The sequence below is a fragment of the Mustela erminea genome, chromosome X, assembly GCF_009829155.1.
Source record: "Mustela erminea isolate mMusErm1 chromosome X, mMusErm1.Pri, whole genome shotgun sequence".
Classification (NCBI taxonomy): domain Eukaryota; kingdom Metazoa; phylum Chordata; class Mammalia; order Carnivora; family Mustelidae; genus Mustela; species Mustela erminea.
The window spans coordinates 102,862,219-102,889,802 of NC_045635.1; the positions used below are offsets into that span (position 1 = coordinate 102,862,219).

General features: G+C 35.7%; 1 protein-coding gene across 16 annotated transcripts in view; it reads right to left on the minus strand.

Moving 5' to 3' along the window:
* Nucleotides 1-27,584, minus strand: part of THOC2 (THO complex 2) — a 116,211-nt gene that overhangs the window by 32,877 nt on the left and 55,750 nt on the right. For 12 of the 16 annotated variants that reach the window (XR_004282853.1, XR_004282854.1, XM_032331871.1 and 9 more), the window contains exons 10-19: nt 24,640-24,795; nt 23,888-24,060; nt 22,442-22,637; nt 10,997-11,038; nt 10,435-10,565; nt 10,235-10,336; nt 3,494-3,590; nt 2,784-2,877; nt 2,301-2,381; nt 566-662 (exon numbers count right to left, since the gene is read on the minus strand). Coding sequence is in view for 14 of the 16 variants with exons in the window: in XM_032331871.1 (XP_032187762.1) it covers nt 566-662; nt 2,301-2,381; nt 2,784-2,877; nt 3,494-3,590; nt 10,235-10,336; nt 10,435-10,565; nt 10,997-11,038; nt 22,442-22,637; nt 23,888-24,060; nt 24,640-24,795 (1,169 nt within the window). In the remaining 2 variants the exon portion in view is untranslated. The remainder of the gene's footprint in view (nt 1-565; nt 663-2,300; nt 2,382-2,783; nt 2,878-3,493; nt 3,591-10,234; nt 10,337-10,434; nt 10,566-10,996; nt 11,039-22,441; nt 22,638-23,887; nt 24,061-24,639; nt 24,796-27,584) is intronic. The other 4 variants (XM_032331878.1, XM_032331877.1, XM_032331872.1 and 1 more) reach the window with 1 other exon arrangement.

Consider the following 27,584-nt stretch of genomic DNA (forward strand, 5'->3'; position numbering starts at 1 on the left):
TTCTCGTCAGTCTACTGCTGATGAGGTTTACTAATTCAAACTCTAAACACTGACAGTCGTCCAGAATAAAGTAATAAAACCCAGTATTCATAAAGAAGACATTGTCCAAAAAGTATGTAAGCTGTATGAATCTCTGAAGTTCAAAATAAGAAGAAACTGTGTTTTTAAAATACTGTATACACCCTCAAAATATGATCCTACCATATGCTTATTAACATAAAGGCCAATTACTGTCCAGCAGCACAATCAACAATGCAATACGTTTTGTCATAAGAGGATTTACAATATACCATATAAACCATTTAAATACTCAAGAGCCTAACAGGTAGTCAAAATGAATTTTTTTAAGGAGTTACATATATAGCCAAATATATTTCTTTCTGCAAAAAAGTATTTATATATGAAATTACAATTTCTTTTAATTAAAGAATTCCATATAAGTGAGCAACTATTCTACTTAAGCCTACAAAACAGTTTTTCAGAATAATAGCAATCTCAATATCCCAATACCACCAGAAGTACTCTAATTATTGAATTTCATTTACATATGATTTGCTATGAATACCTTTTGCCTGCCTTTAGCTGATTAGCCACATACTGAAGAAGACCAGCAAGATCAATTGGATATTTACGAAAAACTGCACCACAGAAACTAGCCAGACCTATATGAAATAAAAAAATAGGGCTTTTAAAAAACAGTTCATAAAACAAAAAAAAAAAAACACAGTATTAAGTGGCATTTCTCAACTAACTCAATTTCTAAAACAAAATGAGGTAGGAATAATTGTACTGCTGATGCCACTGAATGGAGTTTTACAATTAATAATAGCTAGTATTTATTGAGCATACATATGCTAAGCACTATACTAGGTAAGTACTTTACATTAATTAACTCATTTAATTTTTATAATAATCATCTCAGGTTGGCTTAAACCCATCGATGAGGAAAATTTGGAACAGATATATCATGCAACTTGTTCATGTCACATAGTTGGTATGAGGTAAAGCAGTGATTCAAAGCTATACGGTCTGACTCCAGAGTCTGTTGGGCCACAACAATTAACCAGGCCACAACAATTAACCAGGCCACAACAAAATCTTGCAGATCACTCAGTAAATTTGAATCATCAACAAAACACACTAATGAGTCAATCTCTAAGGAGCTGCACACAAAAAAAATCTCTCAACTAGAAACATACTGCTAGTTGTGGAGAGGCAAGGAAACAGGTAAAGCATTGCCAGACCAAGAAGCAAACAAAAGACCAATTTTAACCAATAGTCCTTACCGCATTATGAGTAGGGAGAAAGCCCCAGTCAAGACAAGAGGAGATCCTAGTAAAATCAAGTGATCTGTGGCCTTTTCAACAATTATTTGCTGAGCACCTTAAAGCATAATGGACAAAGCACAGGTACTGCCCTCAAGGAGCTTACAGTCTAGTGAGGGATACAGAAAAGTAAGCTGAAATAACTGATAGATAAAAGGTTCCATGGGAGTACAGAGAAGAGCACCTAATTCTGACTTTTGGGTAGAAGCATTAATAGGGAAAGTTTTCTGAAGAAAAGTGACCTCTAAGCTTAAATCTAATGAGTATATAGATATGGTGGAGGAAATGAGTAGGCATGGAAGGGTATTCCAAGTAGAGGCAATAACATGTACAAAAAGGCCATGGAAAGTGTAAGTGTAAGTATTCAGTATTAATGGAGGAGGGGCAAAAGTTGAGCCTAATACACCGAGTAAAAGGACCTGATCCCACAAGAACTCACTTGTATGACTTAATGCAAATTTCAGACTTTAAAGGGGAATGGGGAGCTACCACAAAATTCAGCTATCAGACACAAACGGTTGAAAGAAAAGGGAACTCACAGCTAGAAATCAAAAGCACAAGATATTTAAAATAAAACAAGGCTAGGGTTTCCATTAACAACCACATTTTTGTTCTTTTAAGATGACTAAAACCTCAGGATGGAAAGGAAAGAAAAGAGAAGAGTTCCCTTAAGATTAATTCCTCTAAAAAAAGATAAATCCCTCTAAAATAATAGGAGGGAATTTTTATCTCCCCAGTAATGCTTGCACAAATTCTATGAGAGCCAATACTGGACTCTTCAGTTGGAAAATGAGTTAAGTACTATATGAACTTCCTTACACAGCCGAAGACTTAGAGATACTCTGAGAACGAGCTGAGTGGCTAGGTATTCTCAAGACCTCTTTACAAGCAGGCCCTTAGCATTAGCAATAGGATACTTAACATGGCAATTACAACAGATGGAAATTTCATCCTTAGAAAAATAAAAATACTTACTCTGAAGCCAACTTGAGATGGTTGTGTCATCATGTTTCATTCTCTCCTTTTCCGGATTAGCTAAAGCTTCAATGATACAATCTTGCACATTAAGGAAAAATTTTAGGTCACTACATCTCTAACAAAGACCCTTTAAATAATAAGAAAATGCCACATCTTGGGGAAAAAAATAAAACTGTTAGCTTCAAGTTATTACAGATTACTGAAAATTACACTTACTGTAGTACCAACTTTTACATCTTTCACCAAGCAAGACATATTACCATGTTAAATAAAGTTAACTTGTTCTCTCCTTATACACAACAGACACACATACACAAACTCCTGACTGCCCAACCTTTAGATCAGCCAATGGAATTAACCTCATATGGTTATTAATGGAATTCAGAGTGAAAAAGAAAAATAAAAAGAATGAAAACAAATGTTCACCAGTTAAGACCTATGAAATGTGAAATTTATGTATTACTTCACTTGAAAGGATACAGGCCAAAACATCATAATTCAATGAAGTGAGGTATTTCAATGAATCTACTACAGGTGTTATTAAATTATCATACTTCTGTATTTGTGACAAGATCTGGAAAATAGCAACAAAAGACAGATAGCATCTACTCATCAAAAGGGAACTTTTGTGCTAAATAATAGCTATGCTTTTTGTTTTTCAAAAGAAATAATGCTTAAAATTAAAGTAGCCTCCTTCTACTTTGTATTTATATAAAACCTACTATATTCTATCATTTCTTAGGAAGTATTTTCTTAGGCTATATTCTTTAATTAGGAAATAATTCCAGGACATATAACTTGACTTCTGGAATGATAGGTACCAAATGTCTTTCAGAAATCTTTCTAAATATGAAAGCATTACGTCTGAGTCACAATGAAATGCGATTCAAATGTTTCTAACAACTAAAATCAATAAATAATGCATCTCTTTATTAATATTTTTCTAAATCAACATGGGGTAAATAAAACAATTTTAGACTGTTTGACAGTAGCATTCTTACATATGACCAAAAAAGCAGATCAATGTGTTAAATATACTGTATGCTGTTTTATTTTTAGAGTAACTATACAGTCTCATTTGCTAAAGATTTTTTCCCTTAAAACTATCATTTCTAAAACTTCATCATTCCATTTCCACTTGTGCTGATTTAAAGACAACAAAAAGGAAAATCCCTTAAAATAATATTAACCTCAAAACATACATAATCAAACAAAATGGTTGGATTGCTGTGGCTCAACTTCCCAATTTGTCTTCCGGAAGGCTTAACATTTTCCTTGGTTAGACGCCTACAAGGGGAAAAAAGGTGGCAGAAATCATGTTAAGTCTTTTCCCTTATAATGTTGATAGCTTTGTTATATCATAAAAAAAAAACAAACAAAAAACAAATCTTTCCCAAGTATCCAAAATGGATCCATGTAAAACCACCTCATTCTTCATATACATTACTGTAGGCCTTAAGTTATTTTGGTTAGGCATTCTCCCAAAGGGTATTAATGCTTAACATTTAAAATACATACACTTCCATTTTATAGAAATAGTCTAATAAAAATAAACTCTTAATGTACTCTACAAGTATATAAAACTCCTCTTGAAGAAAATCGTAATTATTTTTTTAAAGATTTTTCTATATATTTGACAGAGAGAGAGGGTGCACAAGCAGGGGGAGCAGCAAGCAGAGGCTGAAGCAGGCTCCCTGCTGAGCAAGTAGCCCGATGTAGGACTCAATCCCAGGGCCCTGGGATCGTGACCTGAGCCAAAGGCAGATGCTAGATGCTTAAATGACTGAGCCACCCAGGCAACCCAAAAATCATAATTATTTTAGATTTAGAAGTGCTCATTTATCAGTTTAGGTATCAAATTCAGTGTAATGCAATCAAATACCTCATACCATCTGTCTATGTTAAACTAACAGAGTAATAGCTACCAATGCTGCATTCCCTGATAGAGGAAGTTCTCTGGTTTTCATGTAAACAATTTTTTAAAAACTCAGTTCTACTCCTCTCCTTCCTCTTTAATTCTTCCTCTGCTCAATATTCCTTTAACTAACATTCTGGAAAACATATCTATGAAATGTTTACAGCTCAAAATTATTACACAGCATCTTAAACTCTTCTGATATTATACAGTAAATCTAGAAACTTAAAAAAGCTGATGACTAAAAGCTTTCTAGAATGAAAATACAATACAATAAGCAAATAATGAATTCAATTGATAGTTCAAGGAAAGGGACCATTCTGGAAGTAACAAACTTAATAATTATGTTAAGTTTCTTTTTTTTTTTTTTTGAAGATTTTATTTATTTATTTAATAGAGATCACAGGTAGGCAGAGAGGCAGGCGGGTGGTGGGGGGAGTAGGCTCCCCACTGAGCAGAGAGCCCCATGCGGGGCTTGATCCCAGGACCCTGAGATCATGACCTGAGCCAAAGGCAGAGGCTTAACACACTGAGCCACGCCGGCACCCCCTTAAGAAGTTTCTTATGACAAATCTGACCCATCAATCAAAATTATTTCATCATCAATTGCTCCACTTTCCCATTCTCCATTGTCCAATTTCCTTTTTTCCCACAGAAAAGAGAGACCAATCAAGTTTGAAACTTTGGCTATACTCTGTTCCACCTTCAAACTTACTGCCACCTGTCCTTACTTCTGACCCTACTATTTCAGGTGGTCCTCCTACTTGCCAAAGCAGATCCATCCTCTCTATATACCTTTTATCCCATTCCCTTCTGCCTCCACCCTGGAGGGAAAAACAAAAAAAAAATTTAAAAAAAAAGGAAGACTTTCTTGATGATGTCTTAACCCTTAAGCTACCATGGTGTCTGGCATATGGAACACAATCAATGACCATCTGTTGAATGAACTACTGAATGCCTTACAGCAAATGCATTTTTTAAACAGTAATCAAAACTTGTTATATTCTCTAAGTAATAAATTAATACATTCCATTCCCAAAGTACAAAGTTTAATCAACACCAAAATCATATTGCTCAAGCCTGGTGAAATAATTACAACAACAAAAATCCAAGTACATTAAAAATTCTATACATACTCTTCTCTGATATATATTTTTATTAATTAATTCATTCATATTAATGTCTTCTATAACAGGCAAAGAGCTAAGCCTGTGGAATACAAGGATGAATAATAGCTCCTGCTCTCAAGCTTAGCTGGGCAGAACAACTTAACCTATTTTTTAAATTTTACATTCTGAAATCCAGCAAGTTACAGAACAGTATTTATTATATGCTATCAATAGTACAAAGGGAGAGAATAATGTTTTTGCATTCATCTATATATACACAAAAATCTCTGGGAGGATAAATAAACTAAACAGTGGCTACTTTTTTCCTTTAGGAGCACTGAGTCAATGGAGGATGGGATGAGAGACTTTTTATTATCTACCTCTTTATATTTATTGAAATGTAAGCCATGTGAATGTATAAACTATTCAAGAGATTAGATAATTAGATAAAAGAAAATAATCACAGCAATATCTCAACGGTATGATAGCATCACATGTACATGGGATAGCAGTGGCACAAAGAACAGTCAACTGTGCTTGGCAGTACATACTACAGAAGGCTTTTGTGAGGAGCCAACACTGAAGCCTACCCTCCAAGGATGATGAGGTCGCCAGACTAAGAGCAAAAAGAGGTAAGGGAAAACCTGTTCAAACAGAAGAAACGAAAAATATATGCAAAGAAAAAGGAGACCAGAGTACATTCAGGGAAACTTAACTGACTGAGCTCAGCACAGCTGGAGGTAGAATTAGCTGGCAAAGAGGTTGGAAATGGGGAGAGACAGAGTGTGAAAGATGTCTTACATCACCATGTCATAAAGATTGACATATAACCTACAGGCAACAGTTAGTCACCAAAGGATATTGAAGAAAGAATAAAGAATAAAGGTACCATAATACTCCAGATAAAAGAAGTCAGTGGCAGTAGAGAGTAAAGGCACAGATTCAAGAGATCTGATAATATTTACAATACAACTGACCCCTGAACAACATAGAGATTAGGGGCAACAAATCCCTACACAGTCGAAAATCTGTGTATCATTTCTGACTTCCCAAAAACCTTAACTACTAATAGCCTACTACTGACCAGAAAGAAGCCTGCCTAATAACATAAACAGCAGATTAACACATACTCTGTATCTCATATACTATATTCTTACAATGTAAGAAAGTTTTTTAAGTAAGAATATTACAAGTAAGCTAAAGAAAATGTTATTAAGAAAATCATAAGGAAAATACATTTACACTACTGTCAATACTGTTAAGCTTACATTGTCTATTTACAAGACAGTCTGTCAGTACCTACACCAGCATTATCTTATATGATACAGAACACTGCAGATGTTATATGCACCACTAACACTAGAAATCAAAATCGAAGATAATGTGAAAAGAAATTCGTATTTATTTACAGATATAATGATTCATGCATTGACAACAGAACAGCAACAATATGACTGCTTTATGGCAGCCTAATATAATTGATATGATTGCCTCATCGTAGCTTAGCCTATATGATAATGAATGAATCATTATCAAATTTTTATGGCATATAGCACTACAGTATATTCATAATACAGTATTGGAAATACTATTACTTTTTTTAAAAACCCACTTATCTGTGACAGGCTGATAATGCAGTTTGTCCAATTACAAGAAAGGCATATTACACAATAATACAATTCTTTGAAAGCAAAGTTATAAAAGTAAGAAAAGTAAGAAAACAAACACATTATTAATTTTGTTAAATATCATTCACCTATGCATATGTAAGGATAAGCTACCCACCTGCATACAAGTCTTGCACATAATATCCTACATGACGATGATAAAGACACAAAAATATCTCCTATAGTTCTTGCCAAAAGGTTAGATTTCACACGAAGACACACAAACACAACAGGTAAATTTATTAACTGTATATCATGATGATTATTTACTATTCATTAAGTGGAAGTGGATTAACATAAAGGTCTTCACTCTCATGTTGGTCTTGTCTCAGGGATGGCAGAGTGGAAGAGGCAGAGGAGGTGGAAGGCAGGCAGTTGAGACAGGCACACTCAGTGTAACTTTATGGAAGTAAATGGTAATTTCTGTCTGACTTTTTTGCTTTTCTACTTCTTTAAAAATGTTTCTATACGGTACCTAGCCTTCTTCTACCATTTGCTTTAGTTTCAGTGCCAGGGTCCATGTCATAACAGAAGTCAAAAAGCAGTCTAGAATGTAAGAACCTTCTGCCAGATGGTCCAGTGTCAATTTGTTTCCTGGCACCTGGTATTTCTCTTTCCCTTCAAGGCTCAGGAGCTAGCAGCTTGGTAGGGAAGGGCACTCCAGATCATAAACCTGCAGCCTGGTAGGGAAGGGCACTCCAGATCACAAACCTGACTGCGTTTGCACAAAACAACAGTTAGCCTATCCCTTCCTACCTCAAATCCTGGTGCTTACTCTTCCTTCCTCACAAATAAATGTTCTTTGTGGCTTTATTTTCCAGAATAGGGCAACTTTTGTCTGCATTAAAAACCTGTTCAGGCAAATATCCCTTCTCCTCAATGATTTTCTTAATGGCATCTGGGAACTTACCTACTTTCTGCCTCTTGTTCAGCAGAAACGGCTTCTCCTGTCATCTTGACATTTTTTAAGCCAACCTCTCTAAAATTATCAAAACCATCCTTTACTGGCCTTAAATTCTCCAGGTTCTGATCCTTCACCTTCCTTCTGCTTTAAGTTTTCATATAATGAGTTGGCATTTTCTCAAATTATATTCGAATCAATAGATATTTCATTCTTAAAGCAATCCTGCACCCACATAACAGCTGCATTTTCAATACAAGATAAAAAGGTATTTCACAAAAACTACAAGGTTTTCACATCTGCTGGTATAGCTGCAGCAATGACTTGATCAATTTCCTTGAAAAAAAAAAAAAAGTCCTTACACTGGATTCATTTCTCTTGAAACGGCAGATAGCAGCAGCTACAGACCTCAATCTATGGTACATTATTAAGCAATTCACCTTTTTCTTGTTATGTCATGACTTTTTTCTGCTTGTGAGCACTTCCGGCAGCACTAGAAGCACTTCGAATGGGTCCCAGGGTGTTATGCAAGGCGTACGGTATCACAATAAACACGAAAAATATGTAAGAACCGTGAGAGATCACTTTTTACTGCAATACACAATTTGCTGGGGAGATGAACTGCTCACACAGAGATGATTAGCATCACACAGTATTTTAAGCGGATACTCAACAACACTTGAGCTCACTGCATAGCAACAGGGGGTGGTTACAAAATTATTATAGTAGTATGGTATTACAGGTAGTTTTATGCAGTTATGACTTAATACTAAATCTTCACATATGTTTACATCTCTCTTGACTGAATGGTACATTGTACAGTCTGTAAATGTGCATGTAAGTAAGTTCTGGTAAATTTTAACTTTGTAGAATAGATTGGTGTATATTTTATTGTAGCAAATGATAAAACAGACTGGTATCTACATGTATTTTATGCATTCATGACATACCTAACTTTTTCTTGATTTTTTCAATATTTCTAGGCTATGTGATTTGTAAGTTTTTTCAAATTTGTTCGAGATCTCCAAAAAAATTTCCAATACATTTACTGAAAAAAATCCACATGTAAGTGAATCTGCATAGTTCAAACCCATGTGTGTTCAAGGATCAACTGTATTATTAAATAATCCACCTAAAGCACTTAGTTCACGGCCTAGCACACATAAATATTAATGGCTCCATAAATATTAGTTGTTGTTGTTAAGCTAGATACTCTACTTGGCGAATTCGTAAGACCAGAACTCTTTTGGAAGAACCAATTCTAATATCATCTCTTTCTACGCCTTCCCCAACTTCCACAGGGTGAAATAACTCACTCTCTTCCCTATCCTCCCAAATAACGTTATATATACTGCATAAAGCAACTACTAAACCAGACTGTGATTGTGCATACACCTGTTCCCCCAGCAGACTGGCCAGGGACAGTATCACTGGGCAGACAGTATCACTGCATACTGTTAAATCTAGTTAAACTAGAGAAGAAACTATTTTAATTAGAATAACCATACCACTACATAAATATAAAAGATATGGCAATCAACAGCCTTGCTGAAAACACTTGTAATACAGCAGTTATTTAGCAGCATATAAACCGACAAGTATACGATTTTCATAATTAAATTTCAGTTTGCCAAGAAATAAAAGCACACAAACGAAGAGAGGAGAAATTTTTCAGAAGTTGATTCAAGGAGATAGTTCTGCATAATTCCATTACATTTTCCAAAAAAGAAAAATGTTTATAAGATCTTATTTATTTGAGAAAGAGAGAGAGAAAGCACACATGCAAGCAGGGATAAGAGAAGAGGGAGAGGGAAAGGCAGAGAATCCCAAGCAGACTGCGTGCCGAGCACAGAGCCCAATGCAGGGCAGTATCCACAACCCATGAGGTCACAAATTAAGCCAAAACCAAGAGTCAGAAGCTTAACTGACTGAGCCACTGGGGCACCCCAGGAAAAATCTTTATTATGATAACTTTTGGCAGAAGAAATTTCAGAACTTTGACCACCTTTTCTAAGCCATGAAATTTATTATGCAAATTGAACAAAGGCCATAGTAGGCCTTTAAAAACAGACTCACCCTATAATATGATGCATTAAAGATTATTAGATTTTACAGCTATGCAAACATGACAACTACAAAAATTAACTTGGTAGTCAAAATAAGCTAAAAGGCACAAAAATTGATAGTCATTCTATCTGCAGTATATAATCGGCTATACCATTAAGCAAATACTCCTGGGCTTTCTCAGAACTGAGGCTCAGACATAAGTTGGCTGGAAGAAAGTAAATTAATCCAAATATACTTTAGGTTAATATGAAGAAAAGTAAATTAAAACTTACTTCATGATATATTTGGCTCTGTCTATTGTTTGGGCTTTAACTTTTACTAAAAGTGGGTGACTGTTATAAGTTTCATTCTTCCACTGGCCATACAGACGATATCTTAAAAAACGATGAGATGAAGAATTAGGAAAAGTTAAATACTTAGAGGTTAATGCACTAGAATAGTAGTTAAAAATACAAAAATATTATGTATTTACCTATGCTGATATGGAAATGTTTTAAACATTCCCCACAGTTCCTCAGACATACAAGCATTGCAGTCCATCAAAGAAAGAGATGGAAGAAGTACCTGGTCAGTAATGCTAAGTAAACAGCTAAGGATAACTTCCTAAGAAAAAGGGAGGAAAAATTATTTTAGTAAAAGGTCCACATTAACCCCCCCCCGACAAAATAAGTCTATGTCAGCCTTGGAAAAACTTCCATTCCTTGATCTCATACCACACCACATCTAATTTCCCACACTATCACTGCCCTTTTCACAATGGATATTTGTGCTTCTCCATCTAAGGGAGCGATGAGGTAAGGTAAGGAAAGGGGTAGCAGGAGAATAAGGGACTCGTATTATCCCTCTTCCTTTCTCAACATGGTAATCCTCAAAAATAGGAGTTATCAATCTTAAAAAATATATCAAAAACTATACTAAGCACGTGGAGTACAAAATATTCACACAGGTGATTAAAGCTTGTTCACAGTAAAATTTACAGTATGCTGTACAAAGACAAATCAGATACAATACATTGGATTTTTCTAGTCTCTTACCGTTTTCTCTTTATCTTCTTGTTTGCTTCCATCAGACTGAAACTAAAATTAAAAAAAACTATAAATAAAATGCAAAAAGGTTAAGATTATGATGTCACAATTTAACATCTAATTTGAAAAAAATTAACTTGCACATGGTTGTGAATTATTTCCTTACTTTCTAAATAAGTGTAGATTTTAAATATAACCAGTATTACGAATTAACATTTTTAAATTTCACCTATATTTCTAACTTTCAAATCATTTGCAACATTCATGAATTTTAAATGTCAATATTATAAGCCAATTCTTTTCTCAACCTCATTAACACAAACCAAAGCATCTTAAAAATTGAATTTATTATAAGATTGTATCCAGCACAATTTAGTTAATAATGCATTTGCATTCTTCCATCCAGAAGTTCTGATTTTCTGCTATGGAATTAGTAAAATCTAAGACTAAAGCAGTAACACAAAAGATTAAACCCAAAGAAATTTAAACTATGTTTTAATTCACCATTACTTAAACTCTCAATGAGAAGCCCAAAATATTAGTAACACTACTGACAAAGACCAAACCACTGCCTAAGTTGGCCTGAACGAAAAAACTTGAGCATTTCCTATCGGTGATTTGCAGATGGACTGCTGAAGTACCATGTTTGATGCTGATGCTGTCCATTCATTCAAAATGAAATAGTAGTACTTGTGTGTGCATACAGGCAAGTGGAGAGTTAGAGTGTGCAAAGGCCAAAAGGACAATTGAAGCACAGATAGCCAAGGACAATCTAGATTTCTGGGAAGAATTTAACTCAATACCAAGTGACGAAGGGGAAAAACGCTAACATGCAGCTAACAAGCTTATTTACCTTCTTGGCAGAGATGGGTATTTTGTGCACGTATGTTTTCATACTTGGTAATTTAATGGATACTACTAAAGAGAAATCTAACTTCTGTGCAACATTTCCACATAAGACTAGTTCTGGGACTGCCGCATCATCTTGATGGGGGAAAAATAACACATAATCCCCCCCCTACTTTTTTTAATCAGCAAGTTAAAAAGATATGGTTCCCTTTCACAGAAACAACTATTAAGTCAACATGTATCCTGGTCAGCAAGTAAAGGTCAGGTTATGAAGAAATAGCCTGGCAGAAAACAAAGTAGATAGCTGCTTTGGTTTGGTTTGATTTGGTTTGGTTTGGGGCAGGGGGTAATTCTGGTGGCATATTAGGAAGAACTAGATTTACAGTATATTCTGTCAGGGATAAAGACAGTTAAGCTACTCCTTTTCTAGTGTATTATAATTCTAATGAAGCTACACATAGTTTTCTACATAGAAATAAAACATTTTCTTACCTACTAAACTGTCTTAATTCCTTTACTAAATACTTATTTAAGCTTGTAATGTCTATATGTCCATTAGATACATTCCAATCCCTTGATGCTTTCTTTTTCTTTTAGTTTAATTTGCTTTTTAATTTAGAGTAAATATAAAACTCTCCATTCCCATTGTACAACATGAAAATTTTATGGAATGGCCAGTCCAGGAAGAAAGGGAGGAAGAAAAAAGGGGGAGAAACAAAATATATCCATTTCATTCATTCATTTACTATGTGCCAGACACTGGGGATTCAAAGATGAACTCCTATCTTTGAGGAAGTGACAAAGACAGTTCCCATCTTTGAGGATCTCTTGAAGCAGAGTTTACACTTACCAATGGACCATTAGGAACTGAATTTTTATGTCTGAATAAAATCAAGCATAATTATGCCTAGGCAGACCATCAGCTAAAAATAGCCCCAAGCAAGTTCCATTCTTGCCCTATAGTGAGGGAGCAGATGACAAGGCCGCATAAAAGAACTGGGCAGAAAAAGAATGTAGGTCCACTAAGAGGGGGTTTCTCGAGAGTCAAGAAATAAAGCTTGGTAAAAAGTTGTAGATTTAACTAGATAAATTACTTTATCACTGATGTCCTACTTTTACTATCTCCAATCCCTGAATATTTGAAATGTTACTTTATACTTTATTTCAGAAAAGAAAAAAAAGAAAAGTAGGTAAGATATCTGACTAGATTTGAACCTGAAGCTAAATCTAAGTACACTGTGGCACTATTTTCACCTTCCTAATTTTCACCTTCTTATTAACTGCCATTTATGGAGTACTCACTATGTGCCATCATACAGTAGACTAAAAATTTCCCTTTTAGGTCTTAAAACTGTAAGGAAAATCTTTTTGCTAGAAAGGATCCAACTAAGACCCATCAAAATAACTTAGAAATAGGAAAATATAAACTACAGGTTAAAAGTTACAAGGCCATGAGTTTACCGAGCCTGAAGAAGAGATAAATGAATTGCCTTTCAATGTTTTGGTTCAAAGCTTTGTTTTTATCTTTTAATCAGGAACTCTTAAAATTTTATAAAACAAAAACAATCAGTAATATTGATACTACATCATTTCTGAAAACAGAGATACTAAATGGAAAAGTACTATCTTCCAACACTTCTCATTTTTAAATCAGTACAAATCTGTAGCAAAGAATTAATAATATGGTCACCAGTACACAGGATGACCATATGTGCTGGTTCTTGCTTTTTATCCCAGTGTATATAATAGCAACAACCTTTCCATCTTGAGTATCCTAGTTTAGACAATAAAGCACATGGTCTCCCTTCCCTACCACATGAGTAGCATTCAAATTGCAGGAAATGGACTTGTGAGAGTGGTTTAAACATTAAAATATAGCAAACAAAACAAAATGCTAAATAGCTACACTTGGTTTCATAAAATTCACCACCCAAAAGTAATTACTTTGGTTAAAAAGCTGATTATGATATGAAACTGTGCTGTTTTACACAAGCATAGTTCTAACAAGCGGTGTGTAAAAATGGGTATTTTTGGTGCACTTAATGAATATGAGTATGTGATTTACTTAAATGAATTCTCTTCATAAATGGAGTTCATAACAAACAAAAGTCTGTTGTAAAACAAAAAAATTGCCCTGTAAATCTATCTTTAGGGAAAAGTAAAGTTTTCATATGGAATTCATTTAAAGGGATATGCCCTTGTGTTTTACTTTACATTCCCCCAAAAGCGGACCCTATTCAAGTGCAGACATAATTTATTTGGGAAGCAACCCTAGGTACCACTAGTAGGAATTATTCCTGTGAGTTAACTGGAGCTTAATCCCACTGGGGACTCTGAGGGTCCCAGAAGAGATACAACTCAGGATTATCCCATCTCAAAGCATGGTAGTTAAACACTAACACCAATCATTTCACTGGTTGAGAGCTGGGGAGAGGGGGGCAAGGTGAATTAGTTCTCCAGAAATTCCAGGATACCAATTCCTATACTACCTATGTGGCCAGAAAAGCCCTCAAAGAGAGATGCAGGTGCCAATAGTTGAAAATTGGGCTGGCACACACCAAAATGATAAGGATCTAGTGTAGAGCCAAAAGAATACAGATGGAATCTAATAGCATCTGCTATGCCCTGCATGGACAAATGGCCAAACCTCCAAGAGCTGAATCTTTCACAAATATTTTTCATTTTTACATCCTACATTTTTTTCCCTGAAACTGAACACTGGGGTTCCAATTTCAGAAAACCATCTTTGAGAGGAGGCACAAGGATCGAATCAACTGCTTACAGTGTGCATCTGGTGCCCACTAAAAATTTGACCTTTCTTACACAAAATATACTTCTTAAAATTACACTGTTTGTACACAGAGTCTACATCTGACTATTAACAGACTTAGTATCTGCCTATCTTGTATGTTTTTATATTTCTCTTAAGTAAAAAGCATAGTTAATGGTAAAAATTAAGAACCTATTTTTAATTTTATTACCTTAACTATGATTCTACATCTTGATTAGAATTGTCATATAAAGATGTCATCACATATAACATCTTGAGCTAAGATGACCTTAGTTCAAATACAGGTGACAATATAAGTACAAATATAAACATCCTAACAGTTCCTCCCTGCTCAGGCTCATTAAATAGCAAGAATGTTATAGATTAAATCTGGTATCCAACTTTGGAGTTCATTTGCTTTGTATAAGACTTACAATAGCAAAAGTACATACAGGAGCTTAGTAAACAATGCCATTGAGAGCTGCATCTGTCTCTCGATCAATAAGAATTATAATGCAAGGTTCTAATTCTCCTAAAAATATTCTTACAAAATTTTTGTCTACTTGAAATTGGAAACTGACATGTCTATAGCTACCCCTCACTAGTCCATTCACAAAGCCCAGTAATAAAAATTTGATAAAAAATTGGTTTTGTTACTAATTTATAACATAAATTTCCACAATAAAATGGGGGAACATCTGATTACCACCATAATGTAAAGAAGTCAAAGACATTCCTATATAAAAATCAAATCTGCTCTGGGGCGCCTGGGTGGCTCAATGTGTTGAGCCTCTGCCTTCAGTTCGGGTCCTGATCTTGGGGTCCTGGGATCGAGCCCCACATCAGGCTCTTTGCTCAGCGGGGAGCCTGCTTCTTCCTCTCTGTCTGCTGCTCTGCCTACTTATGATCTCTCTGTCAAATAAAAATCTTTTAAAAAAAATAAAATCTGCTCTGATGGGTAAATGAAGCTGTTACTTTAAAGTAGTATCTAAAAAAAAAAATAAAGTAGTATCTATTATTTAAAGACAGAGACAGATGAAAGTATATTAATACTTTAAAACAAATCATCAAAAGCCAGTGCAGTGACAACTAACAAAAGTTGTAACTTACTATGTTCTGAAGAATTCATGACAACTTTAACTCTCTGAAGTTGAATGCCTAGTTAATGTTCGTATCTAATTAATGTTTAGACAAATCTTATTTGATTCTCACTGCAACCCCAGGAACTAGGTAAGACAAGTATTATTACCACTCATCTCTGGCTTAGAAAAGTCACATTACTAACATGTAGCTAGCAGCTCATCCTGATGAAACCAGTTAACCTAACAATCAGTATGTAATGCCTTAAATTACTTTGTTTGGGGACAGCCTTAAATGAAGACTCTTTGTGGGCAAGCTAGGTTCTAAAGTCAGTGCATACAATGAAAATTACATATACTCACAATTACCCTTAAAAGTCCCTTAAAGTATCTGTAAAGTACACAGATACATTATCTTTCATTTAAGTCCACTACAAGACTGTTCTCCCCCTGTAGTATTAGAAGAAATCACTGTTAATCACTTGAACATGAGATGGGAATATGAATTCATGTGAACATGAAATAAGTAACTGGCTTGCATTTAGGGGCCATGTCACATGAACACGCATTACTTTAAAAACTAAATTCACACAGAATATGGTTAGAGACCTTAGAAACTGAATCAAACTAAGAGAAAAAAAATCCTCCCATTTTGCCCTTACTCCTAGGCATATACACTTGAGTATTTGGATGGAACAAGCCTGGCCACTTTCATACAAATTAAGCACAAGTATGGTATAATTCCCCTGTACTTGTCCCTTTGTCCAGAAGGAATGTTAACTTTGAGCTCTAATCTACACAACCAGAGTAGATCTTCAATTTTGAAAAGAAAAACAAAACAAAAACAGTAAATATCAAGCCAAAATTCTAAAGTAACTGGTTTAAAAAGTAGAGCTTTGGAATCAGTGGGCTAAGGCAGATTCTGTCCCTAGCAACCCCGATTTTTATTATGAAAAATTTCAAGTTTATGTAAAAGTTGAATGGGTGGATACTGCACTATCAATAAACACCTCTTATACCTACTTTGCAGATTCAACAATTAACATTTTGCCCTGTTGACAAAAAAAAGCAGGCATGACATTTTATCTCAAAATAATTCAGTATGCATCTCCTAAAAAGGACATTCTTCCACATTACCAAAATATCATTATCACAGCTAGCTATTCCTAACTAATATCATCCAATGTCCAATCTAAGGAATATTCTGACCCTCTGACTCTAGGTTTTTCAAGCTTCATCTATTAATCAATTTAAAGTACTCTGGTTTTTACCAAAGGTCAATAAAAAAAAGAGCCATATAAATAGCCTGGCCAGACAAATGAATTAAGATAATAGAGTGAAACAGAATTTCTCTCCCCTATCCCTAATGCAATGAACAAGATATGCCGTGTTGTTTTAATGCTCCAAATTCACCACCAACCAAGCAAGAAAAAAGAAAACTATGCTATTAACTTCAAGGGGATGGAAGACAGACAGACAAAGACACACAGACACAGACACAGACACACACACACCACACACACACACGCACACACACGCACACACGATTCTGGTACTACACACAGCGTGGTATGGCTCCTGCCCTTAACCCAATCCCAGTAGTACAGACCAAGGAAGTTAAGTCAACAAATCCTTTAGGCACTAAGAAAGACCTGCAAGGTAAGTGAGCAGACTGAGGAAAAACTCTTGTGAATAGGAGCCCAGCAGGACTCTGGCAAAGGAAGAACCAGCTGCTAAAGCCTGCTGTCATTCAAAAGAACTGTGCTGGGGCGCCTGGGTGGCGCAGTGGGTTAAAGCCTCTGCCTTCAGCTCAGGTCATGATCCCAGGGTTCTGGGATCGAGCCCACATGGCGCTCTCTGCTCAGCAGGGAGCCTGCTTCCCCCTCTCTCTCTGCCTGTCTCTCTGCCTACTTGTGATCTCTGTCAAATAAATAAATAAAATCTTCAAAAAAAAAAAAACACAAGAACTATGCTTAGATGGCTAAGGAGTCAAAGCCTAAGGGAGCTGGCATACCCACACGGCTGGGCATGCCTAGTACAGGACAGGTAACAGTATCTCAGAAGAGAGAGAGAGATACTCTAAATGAGGGCTATACTCAGCCTCACTGAGCTCATTCACTTCCCATGATAGACTACAGAGAAGACTGAAAGAAGAACTCAATACTCAGACTGTAGCTTGGGGGTTTAGGGCTGGTCATAAATAAAGTAGGAAAGGTAAGAGGATCCACTCCACTGTATCAGAAAAAAGTTGTAAACAGAGCTATACATATTAAGATGAAAAGAAATGCTGTGGCTACAATAGAAACATAAATAGCATGCCTCTCCCCTGCCAAAAAAAAGCATATAAAAGGTAAATGAACTCAGTATGGATGAAAGTAGAACACAAGGACAGAGGCAGATTCTCCACAAGTATCTACATATAGTCATAGAAAAAAGTCTTAAGGATGATCCTGATAAAACAAGAAAAGCTTGATGAGATACACAGACTGAGATGAAAACAGATTGTTGAGATAAACAAAATAACAAAATACCACTAACAGATTTAATTTAAAATAGCAAGGAATTTCAAGAATTGCAAAACTTAGATAACCTATCATTTCTTCCACTTCAGACACACTACATTTGTAGAGGGGGGAGAGCATGATGATTTTGAGCTTGGTCTCTAAATCCAGACAGCCTGGATTGACATCAGTCCTGCCCTGTATTAACAGTGTGACCTGGAACAATTTACATAACCTAAAGCATAAAGGGTATGATAAAGATTAAATGAGCTGATTCACATGAAGTACTTACTCAGAACAGGACCTGGCCCAAAGTAAAGAGCTCAATATTAAATGTCACTATCACAAACAACTTAATCCATTAACATCAGCTGGATGCAAAAAAGCACCAAGGAATTCATCTTCAGGTGTGTAGGTGCTGTCAAAACCATTTAAGTATATCAGATGAGCATGTTAAAGCTATGCTCTATAATTCAAGAAAATTAAAGATAGTAAAATCTGCCCATTCATATAGAAATATTCTTTAGAACTACCCCTTCTTTTAAGGCTGAAAGAAAGACCAAAATTGGTCAATATACTAGAATAACAGTTCTCAAAGTTTGGTCTTTGAATAAGTAGCATCAGCATCACCTGGTAACTTGTTAGAAATGCAAACTCTCTGCAAACTCTCTTCAGTGGGTTCCACACCAGACCTACTGAACCAGAAATTCTGAGGATAGGACCCAACAATGTGTTTTTTCTTTTATTTTGGTTTTGTTTTGTTTTTACAGAGAGAAAGATCACAAGTAGGCAGAGAGTCAGGCAGAGAGAGAGGGGGAAGCAGGCTCCCTGCTGAGCAGAGAGCCCGATGTGGGATGTGGGGCTCGATCCCAGGACCCTGAGATCATGACCTGAGCCGAAGGCAGCAGCTTAATCCACTGAGCCACCCAGGCGCCCCTCCAACAATGTGTTTTAAGATGAGCTCCAGGTGAGTCTAATGTATGCTGAAGTTTGAAGATAACTGTACTAAATGGTCCTATGCTATGTACCTCAAACTTAAGAAACACACAGAGATAAATGATTACAAGTAACTGTAGGCTAGAAGACTATTCTGTTAAGTGAAGCTGGTATAACTATATAACCAACATTTTCAAAATATGCATATATTATATATACAAGCAACCCCAAGCTTATAAATGAGTTGTTAAAGTCATTTAATTATATTATTTGGAACTAAGGTCAAATTCCTCCGTTAGAAACGATCTTATATACCCTAGTTAAATGCCTTTCTAAGCAACAAAAGCCTTGTAAACCTATAAACACAGGACAAATGATCTGTTACAGTGAAATATTTTCATGGGTAAAAAATGAACCAGAATTCTAACTCCAATCGTTGGAAAGATTCACTTTTCCTACCACAACCTTAGCAATGAGAGAAGACAGATTTCTTCCCACACTGTGATCAAAATAAACATTTTCCTCTTCCTTTCTGCCCTTCTACCTCTGTAAAAATAGAGACTGGAGTTAGGGGCAGGCACCAGGCACAACTGTGATAGAACAGAGATACAGGAAAGCTGCAATGGAGATGGCAGAGGGGAGGGGTGACCACTTTAGCACCTGCACATGTTGGTAACAATACTGTCTATGTTTGTGCATATGTTCATGCATATGTCTATGTACAGGACTTCCACAAGCTGGAGGTTTGGTCTCCTGCTTACAGGTTTATAACACTTGCAGCCAAAGAAAGAATTTCAGAACAAGATATGAACATTAAGATGTTCAGTTAAAAAGAATAGCATTAGTGGGTGAAGGTAAGATGAGAAAGAAGCTATTTACATTGTCAAAAAAGTATCTTCCCACAAGGTATGTATTAGCAACAAAGGAAAAAAAATAATTGTACCCTAGAGAAACCTGGTAGTGCATTACCTTAACCAAGTGATCAATGTTAACATCACCAGTAATGGGATAGACTGACTTCATGTGCTTCCCAATGTGAGGCACTGGAAAAGACAACCCTTTTGTTCTTTGAACAGGCACTAGTAACATGACTCATCCCTTTCAGACTATAAGAATTAAAATAATGAAACATCATTATACCTCCTTTTTATATATATTATATAATAAATGATTTATAAGTAATAAACTACTCAGATCTGTTTAATAATACAGTATCAATGTTAATTTATTGATTTTGATAATTATGGTGATTTTTTTAGAAGATTTTATTTATTTGAGAGAGTGAGAGAGAGAGCATGGGCAGAGGGGGAAAGCTGAGGGAGAAGCAGACTCCCTGCTGAGCCCAATGCGGGACACAATCCCAAGACTCTGGGATCATGATCTGGGCCAAAGGCAGATGCTTAACCGACTAAGCCACCCAGGCACCCAGCAGATTTCTTTAGAGTACCTTTACACAATGTAAATTTGTGAGTATTTAAAAAAAAAAACAGGTAAGTATCAAAAATCAAATCAAGTATTAGGTGTCAAGGGATTAATATACAACAGCTGATAAATTTTCTGTACGGTTACTGTTGTCAAAAATTGAAATTAGATGCAATCGCCAAATACTGGAGAAAACTGTATTTGTACAATTTGCAGATTGTTTTGGCAGCCTTGTTTTATAATGGACAATGATGTATTCTTCTCTATTTCAAGACCTTGGATTAGGCAAAGATCTCTTAAAACACAAAGAGGAAACCATAAAAGTACTGCTAAATTGGAATTAATCTAAATTTAAAATTTTGCTTTTCAAAAGACAATTAACATAATAAAAAGGCAAATCAGAGAAATAATAACAAAAGACAACCCAATTAAAATGGGTAGAGGTTTGAATAGACATTTTGATAGATGATGATTACAAATGGCAAATAAGAACATGAAAGACGCTAAACATCACCGATCATCAGGGAAACATAAATTAAAAGCACAATAGGTACCACTACACACCCACTAGAATGACTAAAATTTAAGAGTGACAATAACAAGTGCTGATGTGGATGTGGAACAACTGGAAGTCATATGCAGGGATGCAAAATGATACACACATGTTGGAAGAGTTTGGCAAAAAGTTAAACATACACTTACCCATATGGCCCAGCAATCCCATTCCTGGGGAAACAAAAACATATGCCCCCCCAAAAAAAAGACTTGTACAGGAATATTCATCGCAGCTTTATTTATAATAGCCCCCAACTAGAAACAACCCCAATGCCCATCAACTGGAGAATGCATAACCTCTGGTATGTCTACCTAATATTGCTCAGCAATAAAGGAACTACTAACACGTGCCAACAACTTGGATGATTCTCAAAAGCATTACATCAAAGAAACCAGAGAAAAAAAGAGTACATTCTATAAAATTCCATTTATATGAAGTTCTAGAAAAAGCAAGACTATAGTGACAAAAAGCCTATCAGTGGTTGCCAGGAACCAGCAACGAAGGGACAGAATTAAAGGCAAAGGGGCAAGAGGGAACTTTCTGGGGTGATGAAAATATTCTGTATCATGGTTGTGGTGGTGGACACACAACTTTGTCAAAACTCATCAAATTGTACACTTCAAATTGGTGAAGTTTACTGTATCTAAACTGCAACTCAAAGCCGATTTTAAAATTTAGTAATAGCCTACATGGCTACCGTTAGGGTATTAACTAGAAGGGAGTACAAGGGGAACTCTGCGGTAGTGTTCTAAGTTTTTTTATCAGGGCTGGGGATACACGGGTGTTTAGTTTGGAAAAAGTCACTGAAGTGTACAATTACGATTTGTGTTACTGTCTGTACATTTCATTTCAATAAAAAGTTTACTAGAAAAGAATGTATCCTCAACAGTCTGACTTCATACAAATAATCACAATAATTCAAAATTATAGCCAAGAAAATAACAGAGTAGAAGTAAGGGGGAAAGAAAGCTAAGTTGACCACTAAAATTATAAAGGGATTCAAAAAGCAATCACTTGTCCAAAGTACATTTTCTTCATTTTCTTTTGTGGGGGACTTGACTAATATTCTACCTAAATTTAAGAGAGAGAGAGAGAGTGTGTGTGTGTGTGTGTGTGTACGCACACACACATTTGCACATGCATATATGTGGTTAGGACATAGTGGACTTTACCCAAACCTTATTCAACGTAACCTTTTCTTAAATTAAGTTCACTTTTCGTTTCTTTTTTTTTCTGTAGTTCACTTTTCGTTTCTAGAGATATGCATAAGACAAATATAAACAGGACATTTTCATTCTAAAATTTAGTTTTCTGCTTAGAAGGAAAAAAGATCTTACTAACCTCTTTCATAAATGATTTGCCTATGCGCACCACTTTTGCAAATAAAATGGGATCATGTGAAAGGTGAGGACCAAGGTAACAGAACATATTAAAGACATCTCTCCTCAAATCTTCAAAGCTCTCTGCTTGTTTTGGTGCCCTCTTATTTTGCAAAGCATTAACAGGTGAACCTTTAGCACCTTTAGGAACGCCAACTCTATAAAAAGAAGCAAAATTTATATGTATACTATACAATACCCCATTTTAAATTAATACAGTCATATTAATCAGTAAGTAAAGCTTTTCTTGTTCAAATCTGATTTCTATATTTCATTTGTGCCTAGCTTTATTAACTAATACCAGATAATTTAGCTGGTTGAAAAGACCAAACAATACTCATCTGGAAAACAAATCAGAGCTCAGAGGTTTCCAATTAACTGCATAAGGAAATCAGAGAAACACAAATTTCAAGTAACATTTAACATATATCATATGAATTTGGTTTTAGTTAAACTTGGCCAGTATCAGGAATTTGGATATGGGAATGGGGAACAAGGGATGGACCTCAGAGACACTGGAAGATGAAACAGAAAAACATGGATATAACAACAGTGATTCAAGTCAATAAAACACTTCTCAATCTGGGTTCCACTACCTAGACTGAGTATGAGGTAGGTGGTGGTAGGGAAGGTGAGCAGCATAATGAAAGAGGGTGTCACACTAAAAAGGACAGCATGCCCAGAGTTCTCACCTGCTGAGCAGGTGTCCCGCTGTGGAGTCACAGGGGTCACTCTTTGAGAAGAAGCCTTCATGGTCCATAGCCCAGGTGGCACTAAAGGCAGCAGCCAGCAGCTATGCACGAGTCACAAGGCTGGGGCTTTTGAGGCAGGCTCTGATCTGTGGGGCTGAAGCCAGAGCTGCTGCCAATACTGCTCCTAAGTATCCTGCAAGTAGGCTGAGGGCTAGAGGACTGGTCGACACAGTAACTAGGGATGATGAGAAAGGCTGCACTAGCAATTTCCAGAACAGCAGCCTATATGCCAGAAGAGATAAGGCAAGCAGAGAGGCAATGTCCTCACTTAGAGCCACTCAACCCGGGACAGAGGAAATTTACGCTAAGTAAAAACCTGAGGAATTCTCTGCCCCCCCCACCAAGAGAGGAGGAAAAGTCAAAAACAGAAGAATGGAGTTTTCACTCTCAATGGAGTAAACCCAACCTAGATGTCTAACCTATAGTTTTTAGACTACACTGCAGCACACCTTCTGCATCACCTGGTCTACACGTTAGGAGACAAGTCACTGATTCATATGTATAAAACTGATACACTCTGTGAACAGTTCTTATCATCTAATAAAACATACTAAAATGTTTGCTTGGCTGGAGAAGACAAGATAAATATGCAGTTTTTTTTTTGTAGTCCTAAGCTATTTCTACCTCAACGATTAGAAAAGCATACTGTAACATACCTTCGGTAGAGAGGCTCAATAGTTATGTGAATGAGCTTGCAAATAGCAAGGGCTATTAGCTTATGTGAAGCTGCATAGTATGGAGGCATCTGATCCATAATGTTCTGTGCATGCTGCCAATCACCGATCTTTAACAAGGCTTCCAACAAACCAAGTTTTTGGTTGTCAGGCGGCTAAAAATAAACAATTACAGCAGAGATACTCAGAATATAGATACCAATAAATCTTAGTATTTTTTTCATTTTAAAAAAATTGAGCTCAACAACCACACTAATGTAAGTTAACAGCTGCCACTCATGGAAATGCATATTTCCCCTGAAAGTACAATCAAGTTTTTTAGCTACTGAAAAAAACAATAGGATATGCTCTTTCATTTAGCAGACACAGCATAACAGTTTATAGACTTGGAATTAAGTTCTATTTAATGTTTTACTGTGCCATAGGGAACTAGAATTCATTCATCTCTGAGAATCCCCTTAGGACATAAGAGACATTAACACACAAAGCACAAATATATTTTACTTAGGATACATTCTGAAATTTATTTAAGAAAAAAAATGGCAGCCTCTTTTGGGAAGGTGCCAATCAGATTAAAAACAAAACCACCTTAGCAAATCAGTATTCCAAAAACCAGATTTCACCACAATCAAAATTAATGTTATTTTCCCATAAGCTGATTAACTATTAAAAGTTAAATTTCATAATTCTAAATCCAGAAGACAATGTTAATTTTATAAAAAGGAACCATATACCTTCTCTACTTTCTCCTCTTCTTTTTCCTTTTCTTTCTCTCGCTCATCAATTTTTTCAGAAGACAATACAACCATCGTAAGTTTTCTAACAATTTGCTTAGCTTCTACAATTTCTCGTTTGTGTTCATCCATAATGCAATTATCAGCTGGAAGAAGCTAAAAATGGTTCATTAAAGTTTCATAAAACAGCTAATACTAGTTGCACATATAAAAAGCAAACACTACCTACTCTGAATTGATTAAGTTTTAAATAAGGTCTAGCCTACTAATGACCACGATCGGCCTTCTAAATAAGTTTCTCTCCATTATTTTCTTATAATCTAACAGGGTTAAGTACCTGAATTTTGTACACCTTTTAAAATCAGATAGCAGTTCAAAGTTCCACATCTTTCTGCTAGAGGGCCTACATTAATACAATACTACAACAGTTGTGCTTACCACTGAATTTATTAGTTTACTCAAGAAAATATGTAACTGCTTCATTAAAAGTATCACAGATTTCCCCTTTAAAAGTCAAACTGCAAATTAAATAAAGTACTGCATATGGATCCAAATTGGGAGATATGAGCTACTGAATTACATGAAGGGGTTAAATTTAATACCTCTAGATTAAAAATCTCAAGTAGAAAAATCATGAGCAACTTGACATCTCACTTTTCATTTTCTAATACCAATCTGATGACTTATGTCACAAACTAGTTTTTAGCTTATTATAAAAGAGAAAGTAGTATGTGTAGATTCAACCCTCCATTATGAAAAAGGAGTAAATATCCCCAGTACAGCCATCTTGTATGAATAGAAGGTTAATGTAGATATTTCATAAAATAAATAAGAAACACAGACACAAAGAAAAGTATAGCAACAAACCATCATAGTTCCTGCTAGGCACTATAGTGGGCTATAAAAGAAATGTTCCTGCCCCCAGAAATATATAATCTACTTCAGTAACTAAGTCTAATGCAAAGCAAATAATCATTAAACAATAAAAGGAAATAGTGAAATATTAAACTATATACTGTAGACTTCATCCCCTTAGTCCAAAATTGGAGGCAGGAGAAAAGTCACTATGGACTAATGGCAAGGAGGTAAGCAAGACTTTTTCTCATTCTTTCTACTTTCCACTGGCCATCAAACCCATTTTTATTACTTTACTTACATACCCGCCAAAGGTGCTTATTTTACCTAGATTAAGGCAACTGCCTCTAAAAACCTCCCATTATGATGACTAAACTATAAGTTTCATAGTAGTAGTAGTAGTAGTGGTAGTAGTAGTAGTAGTAGTAATCTCTTCAACCAACGTGGGTCTCAAACTGACATCCCAGAGATCAAGAGTCACACACCCCATCAACTGAGCCAGCCTGACACCCCTGTAAGTTTCTTTTATAGTTCCTCTCAATTATAGTTTTGTGTATTTTGAGAATACGTAATTATGTGCATATGAAGTTACAAATGTTTTATCTTCCTAGTGAACACAACTTTATTTATTATGAAGTGACTATCATTTTTTGCCCAAAAAGTCCATTTTGTCTAACAATAATAATTTCCCTGGTATATTTTTCCCACCATTTACTTTCAATCTTCCTTTGTCCTTAGGTTTTATAAGTCTCATGTGAAAAATAAGCAATAAACTGGGTTTTAATCCCATCTGAGAATCTTTGACAACTTAACAGGAACACCTAGGCCACTTGCATTTATTGAAACTCAAACATTTCAGTAATAAATCTATCACCATCTATCATCTTTCCACTTGTCCTACCAGTCTATCCTTGCCTATAAACTCATACCTGCCTTTGAATTCCCCTTTTTCTGATCAAGTTTCCATGTTCTGTTTGTAATATCACTTTTCAACTTTAAATCTTGAATGGCTCTCTAGTCCAAACAAGAAAAAATTGAAACTCCTTACTATGGCACTTAAGGCCCTGCAAAGTTTAGCCCCAATCTACTTCTCCATCTTCATTGCCACACATACTACCCTAGGCTCCAACCACTTTGAGCTTCCTTCCGGTAAGGTGGTAATGAAGCCCCTTCAACCTTCCTGCCTTTATACTCAGTTAATTCTACCTACAAAACCTCCCACCTTTAGAGCCAGGCCATTACCATCTCATCTACCAACATCTCAGTTCAACATCACTAGTTTGAAAAAGCCATCCAAAATCCGCCCCCCCAACAGATAGACATAGTCACTATCTATCCTGGGCCCCCACTGCACTTTGTGAATACCTCCAATATAGCAGTTACTACATAATGAAAAATGTTTTCTTCATCGGAACTATGACTGCTTCCAAGGTAGAGAGTAAGTTTTATTCAACTCTGTAACCATAGTACATGAGAGACAAGGAAGTCAGAAAGTGATTTCTAAAGACAGTGAAGATGATGTTGGCTTTGGACAGGTTTAAGTCCATAGATATCCTAATGTACAACCAAACATAATGGGAATTTCTATACTACAAATCTAGTTTTTTCGAACTGACAGGCTAAACTGTTGCTAAACTGGAAGTCATCAATCATAATCACATATACACTCTTCCAAATCCTGGATCCAGCAATAAAAGCACAATAATAGTCATTTACTACCCAGTAAAAACGTAAGAAATTCCATTAAAAATATACAGAGTTCACATTCTCTTGAATGCCTAAAATTAACATTTTGGGGAGAAGGAAAAAGTATCTAGGTAATCCCATATTTCTGATAATTTGCATGTAACAGAGAAGTCTAAAATCACATTGGTTAGAACTTGGCCTCTCTCCCCATGAGATACACCTTGCTGACGATTAAGAACTTTAACTTCATATTCAACCTCAAACTCTGTAAGAGTGACACAGGGTATTTCATTTCCATAGTTTGTCAAAGAATTAAATTCACTCACTTCATAACACATAACACAAAGCAATAATGCATTAGTGCTTCAAAAATTGTAACTTGAGAGCCAGAGCAACCTTGAAGT